We start from the raw sequence: 16739 nt of genomic DNA, 5'->3' as shown, positions 1-16739 counted from the left end.
CAGCCACCAGACTAATACACAATAGCTCAGCACCAGGGCTAGAGACACCCAAGACCTGTTAATCAGCCAGCTGTCCACTTAAAACGACTATCATTAGAGCTTTCCCTAAAGACCCCCCTCCACACACACACACACCCAACCCGGAGCCTCCACGCTTACCTCTGCATGGGCGATCCTATAGTGGCAGCCCAAGGCCAGCTCTAGTCCTCCTCCTAAAGCCATGCCTTGGATAGCTGCCACCACCGGCTTCTCAGTCCTCTGTATTTGGTCCACTACTTCTCCCAGTCTAACAGCAGAGTTCCTAGGGCTGCTAAAGCTGCGGATATCCGCACCTAAAGGACACATGGACAAGGAGAGAAGAGGGTTGAAGAAGACTTGGGTTTGGCTGTTAACATGAAGGCATCTGATCACTAAAGATCTCTCAAATCCAGAGGCACGGAAGAGAAACAAGAGAAAATGGAGAATAAAATGAGAGAAGAGACTTCCCAGGTCTTTACCAGGAATCCTGTAGCCTTCTGAGATCTGTCTTTCCATATGATAGGTAGCAACTAGCTTTAGGCAATTTTAAAAGCTTAGAGAAAGGGAACAGGGTTCTCACCCAAGACCATCATTCTGAGATTGAGTACACGCCTCTTATTTTTTCTTTCTTAGGTACTGGGGAATTGAACCCAGGGCATTCTACCTCTGAGTTAAACTCCTGGCCTAGTGAGAGTCTGAGGAACCTGGCAAAACCCTGTTTCAAAACACACACACATGCTGGGCGTGGTGGGGCACGCTTGTAATTCCCGCGCTTGGGAGGCGGAGACAGGAGGATCGCCCAGGTTCAAAGCCAGCTGCGCTGGCTTAGGAGACCCTGTTTCCAAATCGAAAAGTATAAAGCCGGGCGTGGTGGCGCATACTTGTAATTCCAGCATTTGGGAGGCTGACACCAGAGGATCGTGGTTCCAGGACAGCCTCAGCTACTTAGTGAGGTCCTTTGCAACTCAATGAGACCCTGTTTCAAAATAAAGAATTTAAAAAATTGGGCAGGGGATGTAGCTCAGAGGTCAAATGCCTCTGGGTTCCATCCCCAGACCCGCAAAAACAAAACAAAAAACTCAAATCGAAAAGTATAAAAAACAGGTCTGGGAGTGTAGCCTGGAGGTAGAAGGGTTTCCAGGAACCCCAGTACCACCAAACACACACACACACACACACACACACACACACACACACACACACACGGGCATGGTGACACACGCTTGTAACCTCAGTACTAGGGAGCTGAGACAGGAGATTGTGTGTTTGTGGCCAGCCTCAGTATTTTATTGAGGACCTCTGAAACTTAGTGAGACCCTGTTTCAAAAGAAGGAATAAAATAAGGCTGGAGGCTGGAGTGTAGCTCAGAGGTAGAAAGTCCCTGGGTTCCATCGCCAGTACCACAATAAGAATAAATAAATAAATATTTTAAAATAAAAAATATAAATGACTGAGGTAGAAAGCCCCTGGGTTCAATCCTGAGTATCACAAAAATAAAGTAATAATAAGTAAATAAATATTTGTGAACTATATATTAAACACCAGTTTAGAATTATACTTTGGAGCCAAGCGTGGTGGCAAATGCTTGTAATCCAAGCATTTGCTTGGAAGGCTGAGACTGGAGGATTACAGGTTCAAAGACAACCTCAGCAGCTTAGTGAGGCTCTCATCAACTTAGAAAGATTCTGTTTCCAAGTTAAAAAAAAAAAAAGAAAAGAAAAACAGGGCTGGGAGTGTAGTCTGGAGGTAGAATTTCTCTGGGTTCAATCCCCAGTTACCACATACACATACAAAAAAAATTATACTTTGATAGATTTTTTTATGATTATGGAACTAAGAACATTTCCTGCCTTTTCTGATTACAAAAATAGTAAACATACTATAGAAAAGTTGAAAATGCACAAAATTATGAAGAACATAAAGATCAGCCTAGATATCACCACACCAAGATAATAATTTAAGATTTTGGTGAATTCTGAGTTTTTCCCCTCTGCATATATGTAAATGGTTTTGTGGCCTGGAGTAAGTTAATTAACCCTTTATATCTTAAATAACTGAAATTTAAAGAAAAAATTAATGTCTGTTTTTAATATTGATAGCATACTATAAAATCTTATTTAAATTTTTTCTATTTTCACATGGCACTATATGTAATGAGCTTTTTCCTGTAGCACCATCTATCCTTTAAAAACAACTTGAAAAAAGTTTAAAATTTAATTATCTTATGTTTAGCCTACTTACTTTTTTTTTCTTTTTACTACCTGTTCTTCATCTAGCATCAATCTAGGAACTATACTTTTTTTCTTGTCAATCTATCTTTTTTTTTTTTTTTTTTTTTTGGTACTATGGGTTGAATCCAGGGGTGTTCTACCTCTGAGCTAGACCCTCAGTGCTATTTTATTTCTTTTTAAATTTTTAAACAAGGTCTCACTAAGTTGGTCTTGAGGCTGCAAACCACCTGTCTTGGTCCCCCAAGTACTGTGGTTACAGGCATGCTCCACCACACACAGCTTCCATAAACTTAGTGAGATTCTGTTTCCAAATAAGAAACAAAAAAAGAAAATCAGACTGGGGGTATAGCTTGTGGGCAGAATGCCTCTGAGTTCAATTCCTAGGAGTTTCATACTGTGTCTCAAATAATTTTTATTAACACCTAGATTAAATAGTATAATAATCCCCATTTTACTGGTAAGGAAGTTAAGGCTTTGAGATGTTGACTGATTAGTTAAGACATATGACTAGTAACTAATAGAATAAGGATTTAGACTCAAGTTTGACTATGAAGTCAGATTCAAATACTACTTTACAGTCTTCTATTTACCACATAAAATTAGAGTTATTATTGTCCTAATTTGACAGAAACCACAGCACAGACAAGGATAGAGTGATTTTACTTTTTAAATTATTTCCAGCATAGAGAAATCAATTAATTTTGGATATTGATTTTATAACTAGCAAAACTGTGACATTCTCTTAGTAGTCCTATTTCTGGTCATTATTTTGCTTTTTGTATAAACACTGTCATATCTTCTGAATAATGAAGTTTTGTCTTCCTTGAACTTCTTTTCTAGCTTACTGGGCCACCGAGGATCTCAAATACAAGGTCAAACAGAAACAGGGAGAGCCATCAGCCTTCACTTTTTCCTTTCTCATATGTAAAGTCTTCAATTTACATTTGCTTGATGTGTACTGGCTTTTAAAAATAGGTATCTTTAGCTTGGTTGAGACATTTCCTTTCTATACCTAGTTCATTAGGAATTTTTATCTTCCTAGTACTTGAGAAGCTGAGACAGGAGGATCACAGCTCCCCAGCCAGCCTCAGCTACTTAGTGAGGCTCTCTGCAACTTAGTGGGACCCTGTTTCCAAATAAAATGTAAAAAAATAAGTCTGGGGATATAGCTTGGAGTTAGAATGTCCCTGGGTTCAATCCCCAGTTCCAAAAAAAAAAAAAATATCTTTAATGCATGTCAAATATTATGTTTTTTCCTGCATCTTGAAACAACCACACGATTGTTTTATTTAATTTTTTTTTTTTTTTTTTTTTTTTTTTTTTTTTTTGGTGGTACTGGGGTTCCTTGAAGCCCTTCTAGCTCCGGGCTACACTCCCAGACCTATTTTATATTTTTATTTGGAAACAGGGCCTCTTTAGCCAGCGCGGCTGGCTTCAAACCTGTGCGATCCTCCTATCTCTGCCTCCTAAGTGCGGGGATTACAAGCGTGCGCCACCACGCCCGGCCTATTTAATCTTTTAACAGGATGAGTAACATTGATCTAGTGTTTGGCAAATCTGATCTTTCTAGGATATATGTGATGTACCTTTTATATAGTATTTGGTTCTGTTTTGGAATATACTAAGCCTGTGTCAATAAACACGGACAATAGCCACAGAAAGTGAAGGGTCATATGTTTTCTCTAATGTACAGAAGCTAGGGAGTAATTGGGACACCAGAGGGACTGCAGATAATGAAGGAGAAAGCTCTGTGGAGTCAGGGATGAGGTCTTGGGAGGGGAGGGGAGGGGAGGGAGAAGAATGAGGACCAATCAAGGAATCACTACCATCAGGTTTATGTACATATGTGAGAATACCAATGTCAACCTCAGTACCCTGTATGGGAAAGGGGCGAATAGAGAGAGAGCAGGAGAAAGCCCACAAGTGCTGTGTGCAAGTATGTCACTGTCGACATAATTTATATTATGATGTGAGACTATAATGCACCAATAAAATAATATTTTAAAAAATGGCCTAGCCGGGCGTGGTGGCGCACGCTTGTAATCCCCACGCTTGGGAGGTGGAGACAGGAGGATCACGCAGGTTCAAAGCCAGCTGTGCTGGCTTAAGAGACCTGTTTCCGAAAATAAAAAGTATAAAATAGGTCTGGGAGTGTAGCCCAGAGGTAGAAGGGCTTCCAGGAACCCCAGTACCACCAAAAAAAAAAGGCCTATATTTTTGCATTTCTATACTAACCTTGTCAGGCATTGGTATCAAGCTTATGTTGGTCTCTCAGAATGAGTTGAGACATATATTGCATTGAATAGGGTCCACCCAGACCCTGTGAAAGTGACTCTTTAAAATTAGGATCTCTGCAGACATGATTAAGAAGAGGTCATATGCAATCAGGGTGGGCCTATTTCAGTTTAGGACATTTGATACAGAAAAGGAAAGAAAAAGATGGGTGGGGGGACAGGAGGGAAGCATTTATAAGCTAAGGCCTGCCAAGATGCCAGAAGAGACAAGGAAGGAGTCTTTGGAGGAGGGCTCCTGCTGATGCCCTGATTACAGATGTCCAGCCTCTAGTACTATGAGACAATACATTATTGTATAAAGCCACTCAGTTTGTGGAAATTTCTTATGGCGGCTATAGGAAACTAATAAAGGAAGGGTCCTCTCTATTTTGGTTCTTTAAGATGTTTATGTAAAATCAGGATACTATTCTCCTTGAACTTATAGTAGAGCTTGCCAATGAAATAATCTAGACCTGGAATTAATTTTGTGAGAATTTTATTACCGATGCATTTTTATAATGGTTATAGAAATTCAGGGAGTTTCGATTGCTCCTTGAGTCAGTTTTGGTAATCTATATTTATCTGCTGGTTCATAATATTCTCTAGGGGTGTGTGTGTGTGTGTGATGCTGGGGACTGAACCCAGGGGCATTCTACCTCCCACGCCCCCAGCCCTATTTTATTTCTTATTTTGAAATAAGAAAGGTCTCCGTGAGAGGCTTGCTAAGTTGCTGAGGCTGGCTTCAAACCCATGATCCTCCTTTGATGGCCATGATATTTTTGTTATCTTTTTTTTAATAGCTACAGGATCTGCAGGGATAAAGGCTTTTGTTTTGTTTTGTTTTGTTTCAGTACTGGGGATTGAAACCAGGGGTGCTCTACAACTGAGCTGGACCCCTACTCCTTTTTTTTTTTCTTATGTTGACAAATCAAACACTAAGTTGGCCAGACTTGCCTCAAACTGGTGCTCCTCCTGCCTCACTTCCTGATAGCTGGACTTACAGGTGTGCACTATGGAGCTCAGCTGCAATGGTAACTTTTTTTAAAAATCACCCCTCTTTGTGCTTTACTTATGCCTTCTCTTTCTTTTTCTTCTTTATTTTACTGGAGGGTTGAATCCAGGGACATTCTACCTCTGATCTACATAATCAGCTCTTTTTTAATTTTTTTAATTTTTGTGGTACTGGCGATGGAACCAGGGGCATTTTACCTCTGAGTTACACCCCCAGCCCTATTTTTTATTCTTCATTTTGAAACAAGGGTCTCACTGAGTTGCAAAGACCCTCACTAGGCAGCTGAGGCTGTCCACGAACTGAGATCCTCTGGTCTCAACCTCCCAAATGCTGGGATTACAAGCATACGCCACCACGCCCGACTCCCTTTTTTATTTTGAAACAGGGTTTCCCTATGTGGCTGAGGCTGGCCTTGAACTTGAAATCCTCCTGTCTCAGCCTCTCAAGTATTGGAATTATAGGCATATGCCATCATGCCCAGCCTTCTCTTTTTCCTTTATCAGTCTTTCAGAGGCTTGTTAATTTTATTAGTCTTTTCAACAAACTTTGATAATATTGTTCTCTTATTTCACATTTGTTTTCTATTTCGTTAATTTTTCTTTCTTCTTATTACTTGCTACTACTTTTATTTGTTTTTATTTAACTGCTTGTTTTGCCAATTGGATACAACTCATCATATTTAAGACTTTTTTCTTTTTTAATATAGTCGTTTAAAGTTAGTTTTTATTCTTTTACTTTGGTTACATCCCTCAAGTTTCATGTTTTATATTTGTTGTCTTCCAGTTTAGAATATTTTCTGAATTCTACTATGATTTCTGTTTTGACTCATAGGTTAAGAAATGAATTTAATTCCCAAACACATGAAGTGTGTGTGTGTGTGTGTGTGTGTGTGTGTGTGTGTGTGCGCGCGCGCGCTATACTGTTCTAGGGACTGAACTCAAGGTATTATACCTCTGAGCTACATCCCTAGCCCTATTTTATTTATTTATTTATTTTGTGGTATAGGGGATGGAACCCAGGGGCATTCTACCTCCGAGCTACACCCCCTGCCAAATTTTTTATTCTTTATTTTGAAACCGGGTGTCACTTAGTTGTGGAGGGCCTCACTAAGTAGCTGAGGCTGTCCGCAAACCGTGATCCTCCGGTCTCAGCCCCCCAAATGCTGGGATTACAAGCGTGTGCCACCACGCCCGGCTTCTTACTTTATTTTTTATTTGGAAACAGAGTCTCACTAAATTGTGGAGGGCTTCACTAAACTGTTAAGACTGGCCACAAACCTGTAATCCTCCTATTTCAGCCTCCCAAGTACTGGTATTACAGGCATATGCCATTATGCCAGGTCTACATATATATTGACTGCTAGACTAGCATTATTGTCAGAGAATATATTAAAAATGAAATTCGTGCCAGGCATGGTGGCGCACGCTTGTAATCCCCGCGCTTGGGAGGCAGAGACAGGAGGATCACACAGGTTCGAAGCCAGCCGCGCTGGCTTAAGAGATGCTGTTTCCATATAAAAAGTATAAAATAGGTCTGGGAGTGTAGCCTGGAGGTAGAAGGGCTTCCAGGAACCCCAGTACCACCAAAAAAAAACAAAAAACAAAAAACAAAAAAAAAACCCAAACTTAAAATTCATTGAGACAGCTTGCACACTTAACCAGAGAACACTCAGCCTAAGCCCAAGACAAACATTTATGGTCCAGTACCTGCTTGTTTTGTAAATACTTCTTATGTATTTGATAACAATGCATATTTTACATTATTTTGGTACACTGTTCTATACATGTTCATTAAGTCCCTTTAAAAATAACTACTGAGCCGGGCATGGTGGCACATGCTTGTAATTCCAGCATTTAGGAGGCTGAGACAGGAGGATCTCAGTTTGTAGACAGCCTCAGCTACTTAGTGAGCCCTTTGCAACTCAGTGGGAACCTGATTCAAAATAAAGAATAAAAAAATAGGGCTGGAGGTGTAGCTCAGAAGTAGATTGCCCCTGGGTTCCATCCCCAGTACTGCAAAATAAATAAATAACTACTGAGTCATTACCCAGAGAAGCAGCTAAGGTAGTATCAGTTTCAGTCTGTGGCTGGGTTCTAGAGACAGTGGGAAAGGGTCGGACACTAATTACCTGCACAGAATTTGCCATCTGTTCCAGAAATCACAATGGCCTTTACTGCATCATCTGATAAAGCTGTCTGTAGTCCCTCTTTTACTCCATTCAGTACAGCCAAACTAAAAGGGAAAAAAAAGTTACATGAAGCAAATTAGTCAGAATTAAATTTCTACCATCTCAGAGATTTTCCTTTCCTAATAATGAATAATTAAGCATACACATACTGGGTAAAAAGCTTTCATTTATTTGTTCAACAAACACTATTTATGTCTCCTGTGACGAAGCAATGAGCTGATTAAATGAGACTCCTTGTAAACAATATTATTTTCTTCCACTCTGCTCTAATTTTGACCATGTGGAATCAGCAGGAACCAATTTGAAAATGTAGCAAAATGCAAGGAATTAGCTTATCCTTGCATACAGCTATCGTGTAAGGTGCACCAAGGTGAGTGCTGTATGAAAGGCACAGAACAAGATGCAGACATTCAGAGGGGGACAACATTACTTTCGATCTGTCATACTGGCAGAAACAGAAGAAGAGTAAAGGAGAAACTGTCTACAGGATAGGACAGGGGTTGCTAGTAACCTCGAATCTCTATTCCTCTTCACTTCCTTGCAAGTATTAAAACACTGAGTTCTTAGCTGAAAACATGGTTGCCATACACACACAAAATATCTTTTCCATGCTGCCTTAAAGTAAGGTCTGCCTAAGGCTCTAAGTCCTTGTCAATGGGATGGAAATATATTTGGTATATGCAACTTTGGGGATTTTTTTTAACTTGAAAAATTGAGTATGCTTTCCTCTTTTTTCTCTCTACTCCTGGCAGGAGTGCAGACGTGATAGCTAGATTAGGAATGGGCATTTTGACTAAGAGGTAGAAGCCATGTATAGAGAATGGCAGAGGAAAAAATAGATAGTACTGGAGTCATTGGTGATTTCAGAGCACCAATACCACGCTAGGACACTGCTGTGAGATAAGTCAACTCTTCCTTAACTAATTATTATTGTGATTTTTCTGTCGCTGATAGTCAAACCTAATCCTAACTCAATTTAGGAGGTAAAGGCAAGAATGAGGGAGAGATGGGCATGTATAGCAGTAGATTCTGTCCAGTTTCAGTGTATGAAAGAGTGGTCCACAAAAGAGATAGCCAAAATGAAGACTGGATGAGTCCATCCAAGGAAAAAAAATGTGAGCTGAGGGCAGATTCTCCTAATCCATCTTCATTTAAGAAGTAGGAGAGGCTCAGCAGTGATCTAGAACCAAGGGAGTCCAAGTCATGTTGACTGGGCTTGGGGGGCACTTCCCATGAACTAGAGGACTGATATGGAAAAGTGATGCTTAAGGAGGGTGACATGTGGAAAGTAGTGAGGAGCTATGTTATTGCCTGGCTCTGCAATGACCTTCAAAGGCTCATGTATGAAGGCTTGGTCTCCAACACATACATGTTCAGAGATGGGGGTTTGGGAAGTGAGAGGATCACACTGGCTCTAACCTCATTAATGGATTAAACTACTAATATGGATTCATATCCTGACAGCATTATTGGAGGTAGCGAATACTGTAGAAGGTGGGACCTAGCCGGAGGAGGCCAGTCACTGAAGATGTCCTCATTGTAGATGTTGTAGATGTCTTCCTCACTCTAGAGTTCTCTCTCTCTCTCTCTCTCTCTCTCTCTCTCTCTCTCTCTCTCTCTCCCTCCCTCCCTCCCTCCCTCCCTTCTTCCCTCTCTTCCTCAGCTTCCTAGCAGTCATGAGCTAAGCAGTTTTCCTCCTCCATGCCCTTCCACCATGGTGTTCTGCCTTGCCTCGGGAGCAAAGCAATGGAGCCCTCTGGCCAAGCACAACAGCCTCTGAAACCATGAGGCAAAATAAATCTTTCCTCCTTTTAAGTTTTCACTAATAGGTATTTTTGTCACCACGATGATAAGCTAACACAAAATGCTTAAAGGAAAAACAATAGAAGCAGATCATCATCAATTGTGCCTTGGAATTCTGAGTATTCTTAAAAACAAACAACCAAAAATGAAAGACCTCTATAAAGGCATATTATTATGACTACCAATGATGTGTCAAGACCTCAGAGAATAAAGGAGATACTTGCCTTTGTGTATGATAATTACCTTTGACCTACTTACTTTTCACCTCTTAACCCAGAGGAAGTCAAACTCTTGCTTTTGGCTAGTTAATTATATGTCAAATCTGATCACAAAAGTTGATTCCAGATTATTACGTAATATTGAAAATTTCAACAGCCTCTTCAGTCACCCCTTAATATCTATAAGAAATTGGTTACAAGATAACCCCCCCCCACCAGCATACCAAAATCCCTAGATGCTCAAATCTCTTCTGAAAAACTGAATTTGTACATATCATCTCTAGGCTACTTATAATACACAATGAAAAGTAAATGCTATGTAAATAGTTGTTATACTGTATTGTTTAGGGAATAATGACAAGAAAAAACACTCTGATGTTCATTCCAGACCCAACCATGGTGGACCTAAATACATTTTCTATCCATGGTTGGTTTGGGAGCTTGTGGAACCCAGGGATACTAGGGCGGACTGCACTTCCTTCTGGGTAAAGAATGGCTACAAGATGAACACCAGTGAGCTCAGCTAGTGCTGCTGAGGACAGGAGACTGGCTTTTCTCATTTCAACCAACCCCTCCTGTTTCATCTATATTCTTACTCATTGTGAAAAATTCAAAAGTAGGAAAAAGAAAAGAAAGGGAGTGGAAAGAAAAGAAGAGGGCTGGAACAGGTCTAGCTTTCCTTGATGCAGCTGACTGAGAGGGACCACAGTCTCCCAGAAAAGTAAAGGCCACAGGGGATAAGGAACTAGTACCCCCAGCACTGCCACCAGGTGTGGAGAGCGGGGTCTTCGGGGAAGAAAACCTTCATGAGTGCTGACCCCCACTTCAGCTTCTGTGGCCACAGCAGGACTTTGCTTTGGAAAGCTCTCTCTTTTTTTTTTAAATCAAAGTTCATCAAATCAAAAGTATACTTTGTGAGTAGCATATTTTCTAAAAAAAAAAGAAATAGAATACACCAAATAGGTAAGGTTAGGTTCAGTTTCAGAAAACTTTTTTCAGGTGTACGTTTATTTTTGCTTTTTATTTGTCTTTGTTGTTGTTGTTTAGTACTGAGGATTGAACCCAGGGGGCTTTGTACCTCTAAGATACACCCCCAGCCCTTTTTATTTTGAAACAGAATCTAGCTAAATTGCTGAGGGTCTCACTAAATTGCTGAGTCTGGTCTTGAATCTGTGCTCCTCCTGGGTCAGTCTCCCAAGTACTGGGATTACAGGCATGTGCCACCACACTGGACTCAGGTATACATTTTTATATATGTTTCTTTAGCTGTGATATAAAACATAAGTTTTCCTACTATGTGGGTTATGGTTTTTAAAAATGTAAAAGTCATTGTTTTTGGAGATATGCCTAGTAATCAAGCATGATTACTAACACACTTACAGACTATATACTTATCAGAATGGAAGAAAATGTGGCTGGCTAAAGTAGGAATGATGATGGGCTTAAATTATTTGGAAAAAAAAATTATTCTAAGAGTCCCTCTAGCTGGGCATGGTGGCGCTCGCTTGCAATCTCAGTCTTGGGAGGCTGAGACCCGAGGATCACAGGTTTGCAGTCAGCCTCAGCTACTTAGGCCTTCCACAACTTAGTGAGATCCTGTTTCAAAATAAAGAATAAAAGAGAGCTGGGGGTATAGCTCAGAGTTAAAATGCTCCTGGGTCCAATCACTAGTGCCTCTCTCTCTCTCTTTCTCTCTCTCTCTCACACACACACACACACACACACACACACACACACACACGTCACAGCTAAGAAGTGATAACTGCCCACATACATTTAGAAATATGAAGAGAAAATAAGGAATAAAGAAAATAAAAATGAAAATAAAACATATCATGGGTGTAGTGGTGCACACTTGTAATCCCAGCGCTTGGGAGGCTGAGACAGGAGGATTGCACAGGTTTGAAGCCAGTCTTAGCTACTTAGGCTCTCAGCAACTCAGTGAGACCCTGTTTCCAAATAAAATATTAAAAAAAAAATAGGTCTGGGAGTGTAGCCCAGGGCCAGGGGTAGAAAGCCCTGGGTTCCATCTCCAGTACCACCAAAAAAATCATCATCATAATAAATAATAATAATAAATAAATAAATAAGTAAATAAATAAATAAAAGAAAGAAAGAAAAAAGAAAAAGAAAATAAAACATATCAGGATCCTGTGACCACGCTGGGTTGTATATAGTCCCTACTCTTTAGTAAAAAAAAAAAAAAAATTTGCAGTGCTGGTGATTGAATCCTGGGGCATTCTATCTCTGAGCTTCACTCCTTGCTTGATTTCTTAGTCTTTATTTTGAAACAAGATCTCACTAAGTTGCAGAGGGCTTTAAAAGTTGTTGAGGAGCCAGGCATGGTGGCACATGCTTGTAATCCCAGTATTCGGGAGGCTGAAACTGGAGGATTATGGTTTGCGGACAGCCTCAGTTACTAAGAGAGGCCCTTCGCAACTGACTGAGGACCCTGTTTCAAAATTAGAAATAATTAAAAAATATAGGGCTGGGGTGTCACTTGGAGGTAGAATGCCCCCTGGGTTCCATCCCCGGTACTGAAAAAAAAAAAATTTTAAAAAAGTTTCTCCTGTCTCAGCCTCCTAAGAACTGGGATTACAAGCATGTGCCACCACACCCGGCTAGTATAAAATCTTAAAACAAAAATAACACTGCAATACACCAATAAAAAAATAAAAATAAAAATAAAAAAGTAAAATAGTAAATATCTATTAAAAGTATAATGTTAAAACCAGTCAGTAAAAACCAAATACCTGCCCTTGTGTATGATAATTACCTTTTACCTAGTTACTTTTCACCTCATACACTTGAGGAAATCAAACAACTCCTTTTGCTTTGGGCTGGTTAATTAGAAAACTGTTTGTGAAAACATAAAAAAAACAGATTCTGGACTATTACGCAATATTGTGAAGCCCCAAAGCATATGAAGCTGTCTCTTATTACTTGTGGAAAACTGGTTCTAAGAAACTCTACCCAGAATACCAAAATTCTCATCTGCTCAAGTCCCTTACATAAAACAGTGGATATATTTGCCTATAACCTATGTGAATCATCATCTTTAGATTGCTATACTTATCATAAAACATAAATGATATGTCAATAGTTGTCATACTGCATTGTTTAAAAAATAACGACAAGAAAATATAATATAAAGGCTGTACATATTCAGTAGAGAACCAACCACTGTGGGCCTCCATTTGTCTGTCCATGGCTGGTTGAATGGTGGATGTGGAACCCAGGGATACAGAGAGTGGGTTATCCTTCCTTCTGGTAAAGGATGGCTACTGAATGAACCAAAATATGGCCGATCAGAGTCCCCGTGGAAAGCAGACTGGCTTTTCCCATTCCAACTGAGCCTTCCTATATTATTTACGTTCTTATTAACCTTGAAAAACTCAAAAACAGGAAAAAAGAAAAGGAAAGTAGTGGTAACAGGTACAGCTTTACCAAATTCAGCTGACTGAGAAGGACCACAGCCTCCCACCAGGTAAAGGGCACAGAGGTTAAGAAAGTATTTTCCCCCAGCTCTCCCAGGTGTGGAGACTGGGATCCGGGGATAACATTCCTGAGTGCTGCCCACCACACTTCAGCCTTCTCCACCCACAGTACGTCTTTCCTTTGGCCAACTTTTTTTTTTTTTAATCAAAGTTTAAGTTGGGCATGGTGGTGCATGGTTGTAATCCCAGCATTAGGGAGGCTGAGACTGGAGGATCAACGTTCGCGGCCGGCCTCAGCTACTTAGTGAGGCCCTTTGCAACTCAGTGGGACCCTGTTTCAAATTAAAGAATAAAAAATGGGACAGGGGCTGCGATACCCTTGGGTTCCATCCTAAGACCCACACACACACACACACAAAGTTTATCAAATCAAGCTTGTGGCTTGTGACCAGGATTCTTTTCAAACAGGAATAAAAATAGAGCATGCCAAAATTACATTTAATGATAGGTTTGGTTTCAGAAAACTTTCTTTTCAGTAAACCTTTGTGTGTATGTTTGTCTTCATTTGTTATGTAGAGCACATGGTTTCTTATTATGTAGATTAAAATTTCTTTTTAAAACTGTGAATGCCATTGTTCTGGGACAGAGTTTAGTCATCAGCCATATGCTATACTTATAAAGGGGTTTGACGTTCGTCAGAATGCAAGGAAATGTGGCTGGTTAACAAGCAATGGAGGATTTAACCTTCTGCTAAGTGAGATCAGCCAGTCTTGGAAAGTCAAGAGTCATATGTGTTCTTTAGTATGTGGAAGCCAGAGAAAAACTAGGAAACAAAAGGGACTTCATATAAATGAGGAGTGAGACCGAAAGAATAATGGAAGGGGCTGTGGCGGGAGGAAAAAGGAGGACTGAGGAAGAAAACAGTTCAAATAATGCTATGACTGTCTATGAAGGTAAAACCACCAATCTCACTAACATGTACAAAGAGGGAGCGGTGCAGGCTGTGGAGGGAACACACTGAGTGCTGTGCACATGTATGTTTGTATCACTTTGAATCACTATGATGTATAACTACAATGCACCAATAAAAGTATTCAAAAAGCATTTGGAAAAATATTCAAATATACTTATTTCATTGAGCAAGAAAGAGATAACTTTCCTCATAAATTAAAAATAAGCTGGGCGTGGTGGCGCACGCTTGTAATCCCATCATTTGGGAGGCTGAAAGCGCAGGATCGTGGTTCGCGGACAGCATCAGCTACTTAGTAAGGCCCTCCGCAACTTAGTGAGACCCTGTTTCAAAATAAAGAATAAAAATAGGGCAGGGGTTGTGGCTTGGAGGTCAAATGCCCCTGGGTTCCATCCCCAGACTCGCAAAAATAAATAAATAATAAATTAATTAATTAAATAAATTAAAAATAAATAGAAAGGGTCCAAGCATGGTGGCACATGCCTGTAGTCCTAGTACTTGGGAGGTGGAAACAGAAGGATCGCAGGTTTGAGGCCAGCCTCGGCAACTTAGAGAGGTCCTTCAGGAACTTAAGACTGGGGCTGTAGCTTAGAGGTAGACTACCCCTGGGTTCAACCCTTAGTAGGAAAGAAGAAAGAAAGAAAGAAAGAAAGAAAGAAAGAAAGAAAGAAAGAAAGAAAGAAAGAAAGAGAAAAAGAAAGAAAGAAAAAGAAAGAGTAAGGCAGGAGTGAAGAAAAAAGTTTTTTTTTTTTTTAAATTGGGGAACCTATTGCATTTGGTGAGTGAGCTTAGATGTAGTAAATCTCTATTCTTTAGTATATGGAAAAAAATATTTACAAAACAACAGCCAACTTCTTTAAAGAGCTATATTGTCAAGTCCTGTATCTATGACTCAAAACTTTAGGAATAATAAAGATACTTGTCCTTGCATATGATAATTACCTTTAACTTGTTATTTTTCACCTCTTAATCAACTGGGAATCAAGTAAAACCTCTTGATTTCAAATGGCTAATTAGAAACCAAACCTGGTCATAAAAACATATTCTGGACTATTATGTAATTTGAGAAGTCCAAAAGGCATATTCAGACATCCCTCAGTATCTGTGGGGAACTAGTTCCAAGAATCCACCCCCATCCCAAGACACGCTTAAGTCCCTTATGAAAAAAGAGTAATTTTTGTATGTAACCCACCCACATTTCAACTGGTGATTATTTATAATACTCAGTGAAAGCCGGATGCTATGTAAATAGTTGTTATACTACATTGTTATGGAGTAATAACAAAGACAAAAAAGACTTTGGTGTTCATTAGAGACCCAACTGGGATGCACCTAACTGCAGATAAAAATCAAATATGATGACATAGGATAAAAACTCAAAGTTAGATGTGGTGGCACACATCTGTAATTCCAGTACCTGGAAGGCTGAGACAGGATTGTAAATTCCAGGACAGCCTCAACAGCGTAGTGAGATTCTCATCAACCTAGTGAGACCCTGTTTCAAAACAAAAATTAAAAAGGTCTGGGAGCATAACCCCTGGGTTCAATCTCTAGTACCATAAAAAAAAAAAAAAACTCAGCTAAAATTAGCAAGTCTAAACCAGGTGTGGTGGCACAAGTTTGTAATCCCAGTACTTGAGAAGCTGAGACAGGAGGATTGCAGGTTTGAAGAAAGCCATTAGCAAGTAGTGAGACTTATCAACCTAGTGAAACCCTGTTTCCAAATAAGATATTTTAAAAAATGGGCTTGGGGTGTAGCTCAAGGGTAGAATGCCAGCCAGTTGTGGTGGTGCACGCTTGTAATCCCAGCATTCGGGAGGCTGAGACCGGAGGATCGTGGTTTACAGGCAGCCCAGCTACTTAGTGAGACCCTGTTTTTTTTTCTTCTTTTTTTTGGTGGTACTGGGGTTCCTGGAAGCCCTTCTACCTCCGGGCTACACTCCCAGACCTATTTTTACATTTTCATTTTTGAAAACAGGGTCTCCTAAGCCAGCGCGCGCGGCTGGCTTCGAACCTGCGCGATCCTCCTGTCTCCGCCTCCCAAGCGCGGGGATTACAAGCGTGCGCCACCACGCCCGGCCTGTTTTAAAATAAAGAATTAAAAATCGGGCAGGGGGTGTAGCAAAAAAAAAAAAAACAAAAAAAACAAACAAAAAAAAAACCAAGTCTACTCTTTCCAAATCTGGACCACCAGCAAATAACGAATTATTACAAAAGAGTTTTCTATACTGTATACATAGCATAAAAATTATAATTTCCACCAATCTAACTCTCCGTGGATGAGTGGCTCTTTCTGAGCCTGATTAAGAAAAAACTCTATTCAGAGATTGTAAGAAACATATCAAGTGCACTCTATTAATTCTTGAAAAGGCAACACTCATCTCACTTCTGTGTGTGTGGAACTGGGGATTGAACCCAGGGATATTCTACTTCTGAACTACTCTCTCAGCCCTAGTTTTTACTTTGAAACAAGGTCTTAGCCTCCCAAGTACTGGGATTATAGGCATGCACCACCATGCTTGGCTTCTCTCTCTCCTCTGTCTCTCTCTGTCTCTCTCTCTCTCTCTCTCCTTTCTCCCTTCTTCTTCT

At 40.1% G+C, this 16739-nt stretch overlaps 1 protein-coding gene across 1 annotated transcript in view; it reads right to left on the bottom strand.

Moving 5' to 3' along the window:
- Nucleotides 1-16739, bottom strand: part of EHHADH (enoyl-CoA hydratase and 3-hydroxyacyl CoA dehydrogenase) — a gene marked incomplete at both ends in the record, with an annotated part of 53241 nt that overhangs the window by 36126 nt on the left and 376 nt on the right. Inside the window, 2 exons of the mRNA XM_080696877.1 lie at nucleotides 160-332; nucleotides 7663-7766. Of these exons, the coding sequence (XP_080553003.1) occupies nucleotides 160-332; nucleotides 7663-7766 (277 nt within the window). The remainder of the gene's footprint in view (nucleotides 1-159; nucleotides 333-7662; nucleotides 7767-16739) is intronic.

Source organism: Muscardinus avellanarius (genome assembly GCF_963383645.1).
Source record: "Muscardinus avellanarius genome assembly, chromosome: 5".
NCBI classification, from domain to species: domain Eukaryota; kingdom Metazoa; phylum Chordata; class Mammalia; order Rodentia; family Gliridae; genus Muscardinus; species Muscardinus avellanarius.
This window is presented reverse-complemented; position numbering and strand designations above follow the sequence as displayed.